This window comes from Siphateles boraxobius, unplaced genomic scaffold (genome assembly GCF_051911475.1).
Source record: "Siphateles boraxobius isolate OS27281-9 unplaced genomic scaffold, OSU_SipBor_1 7, whole genome shotgun sequence".
Lineage (NCBI taxonomy): Eukaryota > Metazoa > Chordata > Actinopteri > Cypriniformes > Leuciscidae > Siphateles > Siphateles boraxobius.
In genome coordinates, this window is record NW_027509197.1 from 40985001 (window position 1) to 40995000 (window position 10000).

The 10000-nt window shown below is 41.0% G+C and overlaps 2 protein-coding genes across 5 annotated transcripts in view; one reads left to right on the forward strand and one right to left on the reverse strand.

Annotated features, from left to right (window-relative positions):
* Window positions 1–10000, forward strand: part of gpm6bb (glycoprotein M6Bb) — a 53882-nt gene that overhangs the window by 23484 nt on the left and 20398 nt on the right. The window contains exon 1 of one of the 4 annotated variants that reach the window (XM_077216912.1): window positions 5148–5552. The exons of 2 other annotated variants lie outside the window; for them this stretch is intronic. In XM_077216912.1, coding sequence (XP_077073027.1) covers window positions 5504–5552 — 49 coding nt within the window. In that variant the 5' untranslated portion in view covers window positions 5148–5503. Of the gene's footprint in view, window positions 1–5147; window positions 5553–10000 lie in introns of those variants that run through there. One more of the 4 variants, XM_077216914.1, reaches the window with a different exon arrangement.
* On the reverse strand, window positions 5963–6858 carry LOC143723654 (uncharacterized; the record flags this gene model as incomplete). Its single annotated transcript, XM_077216330.1, has 2 exons — window positions 5963–6431; window positions 6497–6858. Coding segments are annotated over 2 exons (792 nt in total), but the record flags the coding sequence as incomplete, so codon positions are not given.

Here is a 10000-nt window from a genome sequence, read left to right on the forward strand (position 1 = left end):
TGGTCTGAGTGAATATAAATGTAAAGTGTGGAATTAATCAGTTTTGTTTCTGGCATTTATATATTTCTATGTAAAATGAAAGCCATGCATGTACAGTAGAAGCAGTGAAGTGGTGTATTGTGTGATAAACATGCCGATGCTGGACAGTTAATGGTGTGATTTATTCCTTTATTCTCTCTCGATGTCTTTTCTGTCATTGACTGGCTCCATGAAACAGGTCAACACACTGATTGATTGAAACACATGTATCTGGGTTGTGGCTCTGGGTCAGTGACCTGATGCTGAATGTTTGTTGAGACACAGAAAATGGGTCAGTGTTGCAACATGCACAAAAAAAAGAAAGTATATAAAGACATTAAACCAATTAACAATGAGAAACTGTGCAATATTTGACGTAAGTGTGCGTTGATTGGCTGAACACATGCCGAATAGGGGTGGGGGAAAAAATCGATTCTTAGATGCATCGCGATGCGGACGTGGACGATTCTGAATCGATTCACAAATGTCAAAAATCGATTTTCAAAAAAAAATTTTTTTTTTTTTTTTTAGATATGTAGCCTATTTATAATGACGTAATATTGACGGAACGCAAAAGATGGAACTCTGAAGCGCGGAGGGGCAGTGCCCGGACCGTCTGTCGGTGGCGTGTGCACATAACAGAGACGCGATGGCTGAGCGCGAAATCCAAACACCCTCCTCGTTAAAAGCTGACGTGTGGAAATATTTTGGCTTCTATGAAGTTGAAGGGGGAAAGGAGCTGGACAAGAGCCACACTAGTTGTAAGCTTTGTAGAATAAAACTAAAATATTTCGTCAACACGACAAATATGAGAAGCCATATGACACGTTTCCACCCAGAGGAGGAAAAACACTCGGCTGTACCAGAGCCGTTTCTCTCTATGGCTCTGGGCTGTACCGGTGTTCAGATGATTTCTGCTGCCTTGTCGAAAAATGCTACCCAAACGCAAATCGATCATAGATAATGTTGATTCATTCTCTATTGTTTCCATAATGGTGTAAATCTCACAATATTATAACATCGTTATTTCATTTTAATCAGGGTAAGTGTATGGGGAGCATATTTGGATATTTTAAATGAACTAGCAATTATCACATTTGATAGGCTATAACAAGTAATAATGATATTATTATATGAAATAAAATTATAATAAAATTCGAAGTTAAGAGTACAGTATAATGTACTGTTTTTATTTTTAAAACGGTGTGAAAAGTAAAAATTATCATCAAATATTCATCTTTGACCTGTCAAAGTTTCCTACAAGTCTCCACAGCAAGGATGCATAGATTTATGGGCGTGGTAAGCAGAAGAAAAATGAGTCTGCACATGCACCAGTAAGTAGCACATCTCGATGGCATGAATCGTCAGAACACCTGTTGTTGTTATATTATTAATCTACTACAAGTATGCTGCTAGTTCAGGCACACATTTACTTTCCTGTTGGTTCTTTGCAATGTTAATAAAATATATTGTACGTTAATTCTTTATGGGTCATTACTTTGTACTTTTAAAGCAAAGTATTTATATTCACACACACACACACACACACACAAAAGATTCAGATAATCGATAATCGCTTTAGAATCGAATCGCAGGCCTCTGAATCGTAATCGAATCGTGAGGTGCCTAGAGATTCCCACCCCTAGTGCCGAACACTTACACCCGCCATTTTTGAAAAACCGTGTAAAATAAAAATGTTGGACATTATGCAAATGTTAAAATAATGTATAATTTGTGCAGATACTTTCTCAAATGCACACTTTGGTGCAAAACAACGTTAGAGACCTTATAAGCAATTATGAGAAGTCTTGAAATATTTTTTGTTCATTATGAAAAATCACAGTCTAAGTGACAATTGGAAACACTGTATATATATATATACATATAGGAATCACTAAGTGGGTCGTTGATATGCAATACTTTTGGGTAGTTGATGTTCCTGTACTCTAACTAAAATAATTTTAAACATAATTTTGCTGTTTATTTTAGATTTATGATGCATGCACATTGTTTTAAAGCTCATTATCCAAGAGAATGCTTAGAATATTATAATTATTCAATAGTCACACCGTTGGTCCATTTGAAATAAACTATTGAAGGTGTTTTTTTGGTGTAGGTGGTCGTGGTTTTACCTGTGATATTAATTCACATGAAGGGCGTCGGGTTAAAAGAGTAAATTGATATCGCTTATTAAACCTAGAATGAGATTGTGAGACACATGATCTATGATTGAACATCCCCCGTCTTCCTTTCCGAACCACATTCCTCCAGTTATCCCAGACAGCTTGTGGGAATCTTGGCTCTCCGTTGGCCCTTGGGAAGCTGAGCGAGGTGTGTGTGTGTGTGTGTGTGTGTGTGTGTGTGTGTGTGTGTGTGTGTGTGTGAGAGACATACGGGCTCCGGGCTCTGAGAACCTTCTGTTTTGTGTGTCAGACAGAGCTGATGCTCACGGGTGAGTGAACACTAGTCCACTATTCAACCCCTCGTTACCCCGTCCTGACGAACACAATGCCGTCCTCCTGCATCGCCAGCACTGCGACACCATCAGCTGCAGAGCCAAGTGTAGTTGACAGAGCTATTTGAGAGTTTATTTTATTGCTTCTAATTTATTATGCAGAATAATTCTACTTCAAGTTGCATCGGAATGTTCGGCACCACCACAAATACTTTTTTCTTTAATGTAGATCAGTGGTTATTTACTTGGGTTACACTTTATTTGGTAACGCTTTATTTTACAGTCATTGTTACATGTACTTATAACAGTCGGAGTAATAACAGTAAATTATGCATAATTACATGCAACTAAACCCTCAAACAAACCTTAGTCCTACCCTAACCCTATAGTAAGTAGTACATGTAGTTAATTAATATTACTCAGTACTAGGCTTGCTACGATAGTCGGTGTTACCGGTGTTACACGTTGTGCAGTCACAACACCGGTTTCATCACTTGCCCACCGCGACACCGCAAAAAAAAAAAAAAGTGTCAAGCGTTATTTTTAATATTTAATATTTTTAATATAAGTTCTGCCTATTACACACTAGGGGTGGTTAATCTGTCTGATTTCCCGATTCGATTCGATTACGATTATTGAAGTCCCGATTCGATTACAGTCGATTTTCGATTATTAACGATTCTCGATTAGCGATTATTGCTTTTCCATTTCACAACAGTAAAATACACTAAAAAGTGATTGCAGTAACAGTAAAATACACTAAAAAGTGATTGCAGTATTAAAAAAGTCAGCTGCTGAAATACTTAACTCTTTTATTGAGTAACAACAACTCAAAGCACTTTCTGTGTCGTGTAGTTATAACTTCAGAATTATTTGTATGTAGCTTATGTTCTGTAGAACACAGAAATGAATACATCACATTGTGTTGTGACTCATCAAGTTGAACTAAACGATAACAAATAAATGAAAGGCTTATTTCCTTTAGGAATTAGATCAGAACCAACATACTGTAGAAATTGGACAATTTTCTTCTAGAAAGCCGAGGAGTTGTTCAGGTGGAGGAAGACTGTAGGTTGCAGTCGAAACATGTCAAGGTAAAGAAAAAGTTTATAATGCAAATATTTTTTTTGCATTATATGCGGTTAGAACGGCTGTCAGCAGCGCGTCCTCATCCATATCAAGCGCCTCGTCACCTGAGGCGCCGACAGCGCGGGCGGGAGCCGGCGGCTGCGCGTCCAGGAGGGGGGGGGGGGCGGACAAGGAGAGATAGACGCTCGAGGGAGTCATTCCGGCGTGCGTTTGCATCAGAAAACGACGGCAGTGCAGCTCGTGAGCGGCAGCTGGGTGTCTGTGAGGGGAGGCGGAGAAGGCGAGAGCGAGAGCGAGGCTCGAGGGAGGGAGTCCGGCGAGCGCGTCGCGGTGGCCACCGGCTCCGGCAGCCTTTGAAAACGGCACTTCTTTGCGCGGTCCTGCAAAGGGCGGAGTGACAGCTTGGGGGTTGAATACTTCGAGCCGAGCCCGCAGGGTCGACATCGGAAGTGCGTCGCTGAGCTCACAAACCCCCTGAGGGCAAGAGCTGCGTGTTCCTGGCCCAGGCAGAGAGCGCAGATCACATGGCGGTGACCGTCGCTGAGCGGGGCTCTGCACGAGCCGCAGGAAGTGCGAGGCATCTTGAAAAAGACGCTCACTGCTCTTTTAGACAGTAAGTTTTGCAAGAAAGGATACGTCGCCGGATAGTGTATCTCGCACGGATGGCTGAAGGTGGCGTAGACGGCCGGCTTCTTCAGGCGCTGTCCTAAGCTGGCTTGTCGATTCCTCGGCGGCGGCGGCTTCTCTCTAGATCCAGCGATGCGGCAATAATAATAATGCACAAACAAAAAAAAAAAACAAAAAAAAAAATTGATTTTTTTAAAATTTAATAATCGATTCATACTCGTCCATAACATACTTGCGATTAATCAATAATCGTTTTTTTTTCACCACCCTATAACACAGCCTTTTCATTTTCTTTTTCTTTTGCTGCCGTATCAGATAGTACGCAGCGCCTGAAAATAGTCCCCAGCTAGGTAACTTCCAACCTGACCGGCACTAAGTTTGTGTAGCTGTGGTTAATATCATTGCACCGCTGCACACATGATACGGCAGCGCAGGTCCTTGATTATTACGCAGGAATGAGAGTATAGTTCCTAGCCATTTCGGCCTAGAAAATCACAACTTTTCATTTTCAGTCGGTCTTAGTACACGATGTAACTACAAAAGAGTCCAGGTTTAAATAGGAAAAATATTGAAACTCTTTGGTCATTTTTTTGAGAGAGATACTAGCGGTCTAATCAGATTCAATGATCTGTGCTAAGCTAAGCTAAGCTATGCTAAAAGTGCTACCGCCAGACCCGGAGATCGGCTGAATGGATTCGAAAACGGTAAAACTCCACTGTTTAGCTCTAGGGGAGTTGGAAAATGGGACTATTTCAAAAAAAAAAGTGGAGTGTTCCTTTAAAGTTGCATGTTATTGTTCTTGTCAGTTCTTTATCTTTTTAAATCTGATCAAACGACTTATGATGAAAGTCCCAAAACTATTATTTAATGCATGGTCCAAGTCTCTTATTTCTACCTCTCTCTTCCTCCATCTGCTCTTGCTTTCCGTTCCTCTTCACGTCCACCATCCGTTCTGTCGTTCATTGTCCAGGGAAAACCTTCCCCCTCTCTTTGGTTCTCATCGGTCGGGAAGCAGATGGAAGGCTAGTTTGTGGCCAGTGGTTTTTTAAATATGTTAATATATGCATGTGAGTGTGTTGTCAGATCTCCTCCTTCACTGGTATTGTGCTGGTCTGGGAATGAGTCCGGGATTTGGTGTAGACGTGACTGGGAAACAGCTTTAGTTGGTGTCTATGTGGGTTCTGTCTGGGTAAGACAGCGGTGTGAAGAAGAGATATTTGAGAAAAGCATAGGAAGAGAGCGAGAGAAACAGACAGAAAACGAAGGAATAGAACTGGGAAAGTTTGAAGGAGGATTGTTTTGTGGATTTCTGCCATGGAAACTTCGTTTGACGACAGTGAAGATGAGCGGCGGGAGAGACGAGGTATCAGTGACACGCTCCATTATTCCCACTGCGTTTGATTCACTGCATCACATGGGGTTCTTTATAGCTGGTTGTTAACTTTCATATTATGTGTTCAACTCAGGCATAGTTTGAGGCCAAACAACTTTTGATGAAAGTCCAAAAACTATTATTTCATGCGTAGGTCAAAGTCTTCAGAGATCTTTGTCTCTTTTCCAAGTCTCTTTTCAGAGAACTAGATGTTCTCAAGCAGAACTGGTTATTCTGCTCGACACTAGATGTTTATATGCGCTCATTTTCACCAATCTGATTATATGAATCCTAAACTTTATAATCAGATTCATGTTTTCGTTTACATGTGCTTTGAATGCATTACAAACATATGCGTCATGTATGATTGTCATTTTTGCCTTGATGACATTGAAAATGAAAGCTGACATTTATGTCTGAAGGGTTTTTTATTTTTATTTTTATTGCAAATATTCAGTCTCATCCATTGACCAGTTTGATAGACATTTGGAATAGGTGTTTTTAAATCCAGTTGAGAAAATAGTCTGATTCAAGCTTAGTTTTTTTAAATCATTATTTGGATTACATCCTCTTCTTCTTCCCACTCCTCTTCTGCTCCTCCTCTTCTGCTCCTCCTCTTCTGTTCCTCCTCTTCTCCTCCTCTTCTGCTCCTCCTCCTCTTCTGCTCCTCCTCTTCTCCTCCTCCTCTTCTGCTCCTCCTCTTCTCCTCCTCCTCTTCTCCTCCTCCTCCTCTTCTGCTCCTCCTCCTCTTCTCCTCCTCCTCTTCTGCTCCTCCTCCTCTTCTCCTCCTCCTCCTCTTCTGCTCCTCCTCCTCTTCTCCTCCTCCTCTTCTCCTCCTCCTCCTCTTCTCCTCCTCCTCCTCTTCTCCTCCTCCTCCTCTTCTGCTCCTCCTCTTCTCCTCCTCCTCCTCCTCTTCTGCCCCTCCTCTTCTGCACCTCCTCTTCTGCTCCTCCTCTTCCTCCTCTTCTGCTCCTCCTTTTCTCCTCTTCTGCTCCTCCTCTTCCTCCTCTGCTGCTCCTCTTCTCCACTTCTGCTCATCCTCCTCCTCCTCTTCTGCTCCTCCTCTGTTCCTCCTCTTCTCCTCCTCTTCTGCTCCTCCTCTTCTCCTACTCCTTTTTCTCCTCTTCTGCTCCTCCTCTTCTGCTCCTCCTCTTCTCCTCCTCCTCTTCTTCTGCTCCTCCTCTTCCTCTTCTGCTCTTCTCCTCCTCCTCTTCTGCTCCTCCTCTTCCTCCTCTTCTGCTCCTCCTCTTCTCCTCCTCCTCTTCTCATACTCTTCCACTCCTCCTCTTCCTCCTCTTCTCCTCCTCTTCTTCTGCTCCTCTTCTCCTCCTCTTCTGCTCCTCCTCTTCCTCCTCCTCCTCTTCTGCTCTTCCGCTCCTCCTCTTCCACTCCTCCTCTTCTTCCTCTTCTCCTCCTCCTCTTCTGCACCTCCTCTTCTCCTCCTCTTCTGCTCCTCCTCTTCCTCTTCTCCTCCTCCTCTTCTGCTCCTCTTCCTCCTCTTTTTCCTCTTCTGCTCCTCTTCTTCCTCCTGCTCCTCTTCCTCCTTTTTTTCCTCTTCTGCTTTTCCCCTCCTCCTCTTCTGCTCCTCTTCCTCTTCTGCTCCTCCTCTTCTCCTCCTCATCTTCTGCTCCTCCTCTTCCTCCTGTTCTCCTCCTCCTCTTCTCCTCCTCCTCTTCTGCTCCTCTTCCTCCTCTTTTTCCTCTTCTGCCCCTCCTCTTCCTCCTGCTCCTCTTCCTCCTTTTCTCCTCTTTCACTTCTGCTCCTCCTCTTCTCTTCTTCTGCTCCTCCTCTTCCTCCTATTGTTCCTCTTCTGCTCCTCCTCTTCCTTCCTTTTCTTCTCTTCTGCTCCTCTTCCTCCTTTTTTCCTCCTCTTCCTCCTTTTCTCCTCCTTTTTTCCTCATTCTCATTTTCTCCTCTTATGCTCCTCATTCTCCTTTTCTCCTCCTCTTCTGCTCCTCTTCCTCCTTTTCTCCTCTTCTGCTCATACATCCTCTACCAACATCCGTTGCCATGATTTTTGGAATGATTATCTCGAGAGGAAAATATGACGTTTTTTAGTTGCATAGCATCTTTTAATGGAAACGCGGTCATTTCGTAATAGTTTTTTATCGACATCGAAAAAAGAGAAAAAAATCGCAAAAGTTTTCGCAAATATGTAATGGAAACGCGGCTAGTGAAGCATCGCAACTGACACAGTAGGTCACATGACAGTGACAGGGGAGTCTGAAATATGACTGTGGTCAGGAGTCAGGCATGATCACAGCTGTATATTGGCATGGAAAACTGGAAAGAGGGAAATGCGGCTCATGATTCGGGAATGTGTTTGTGTGTGTTTTAGGAGATGCATTTTAGAAGTGAAGTGTAATGACAGCATTTGAGTGTTTGAGGACTTTTTTTGACTCACGTATTTGTGCGTGTGTGTGCGCGTGTGTGTGCGTGCGCGTGTGTGTGTGCGTGCGCGTGTGTGTGTGCGTGTGTGTGTGTGTGTGTGTGTGCGTGTGTGCGTGCGTGTGCACGTGTGTGTGTGTGTGCGTGTGTGTGTGTGTGCGTGTGTGTGCGTCTGTGTGCGTGTGTGTGTGCGTGTGTGTGTGTGCGTGTGTGTGTGTATGTGTGCGTGTGTGTGTGTGTGTGTGTGTGCGTGCGTGTGCACGTGTGTGTGTGTGCATGTGTGTGTGTGTGCGTGTGCGTACGTCTGTGTCTGTGTGTGTGTGTGTGTGCGTGTGTGTGCACGTGTGCGTGTGTGTATGTGTGCGTGTGTGTGCGTCTGTGTCTGTGTGTGTGTGTGTGTGTGTGTGTGGGTCGTGAGAGACTGTGCTGTGGGCAATACTCACTGGGTTGTGGTTAACTCGCTGCTATGGAAACTCTATTCACCAGGACAGAATGCTTTCACCCGGTGAGCCTCATAAATGCTGGGCACGAACTGTGGGACACATTCGGGATCTGAAAAGCCTCTCCACTGCTTAATAAATCTGCTTTAATTTGGCTTTGTGTGCTGGGAAACAGGCCTCTGTGTAGAGGAACGTTCAGGATCGGGACTGAGCACAATGGGCTTCTGCTTCCCGGACCAGGGAAACATTACACAGACTCCAGTGTCATAAGAGGCTTGTTAAACATGTTTCTAAATTAAACCTATTTTTAGTACCTTTTTTATTTTATTTTATTTATTTATTCATTTTTTTGCGATTTTCTTCCTCCAGGATCATTGGAATTTTCTCTTTTTTTAGTATGTTGTTATAATTAAGGCGCTGAGCAACTACGGCGGCAAACATATGCTCACATTCCCATTTTATTATCCCATTTTTAATTGATTTTATTTTATTTTTTTCTGACACTCTCATATTATTCCCATATTATTTTCCCTTTTTTTAATTTTTTTTTATATTCCTCACATTCCCCTATTATTATCCCATTTTATTTGATTAATTAATTAATTTTCTCACATATATTATATATTATTCCCATATTATTATCCCATTTTTATTCGTTTTTAAATATTTCTCACATTCCCATTCTATAATTGCATTTTTATGTTATTTATTTATTTATTTTCTCACATTCTCATATATTATTTCCATATTATTATCCCATTTCTATTTATTTATTTATTTTCAATATATCTCTCACATTCCCATGTTATTATTCTCTCATTCTCATATTATTCCCATATTATTCCATTTTAATGCATTTATTTATTTTTAAACATTTCTCACATTCCCATATTATTATCCCATTTTTATTTATTTAAAATATTTCTCACTATATATATATATATATATATATATATATATATATATATATATATATATATATATATATATATATATATATATATATATATATTCTTTTTTATTTCATTTTATTTTATTTTTAGTTCTTTTTGCAATTCAACTTTTCATGAAAATTAAGCATATTTCTTCGTCCAGGATCATTACTATAATGCCAAACATCTAATTTGAATTACTGTAATGTGAAAAAAGTACATTATTAAAATATTTTAAACTATTAAAAACATTGATATTTGTTAGGCTGCTTTTATTTTTACAGTAATGAAAATCCTAATGAAAATGTTGAGAATAATGAAAATTATAAACAAAAATCTGAATAAAAACGTTACAATAATAAAAATAAATCAGAAATAATATCACAAGGCCAAAAGTCTTCCTTTCAAATTAAATGTTTATTTATGCATTTGGCAGACTCTCATATCCAAAGCGACTTACATTGCATTTCAAGATGCACATTTTTACATTCTTATCAGTTCTTGCTTTCCCGAATAATCGAACCCATGAACTTGGCGTTGCAAGCGCCAACGCTCTACTACTAAAAGTTAGTTACTTGCATTTATGCACCAAATCCTCCTCCTGTTTATCTGTTTAAAGATAGTGCTGATTTGTTCACAGCACAGTATTTCTCTTTCATGTCTTGTTTAAATGAGGCTT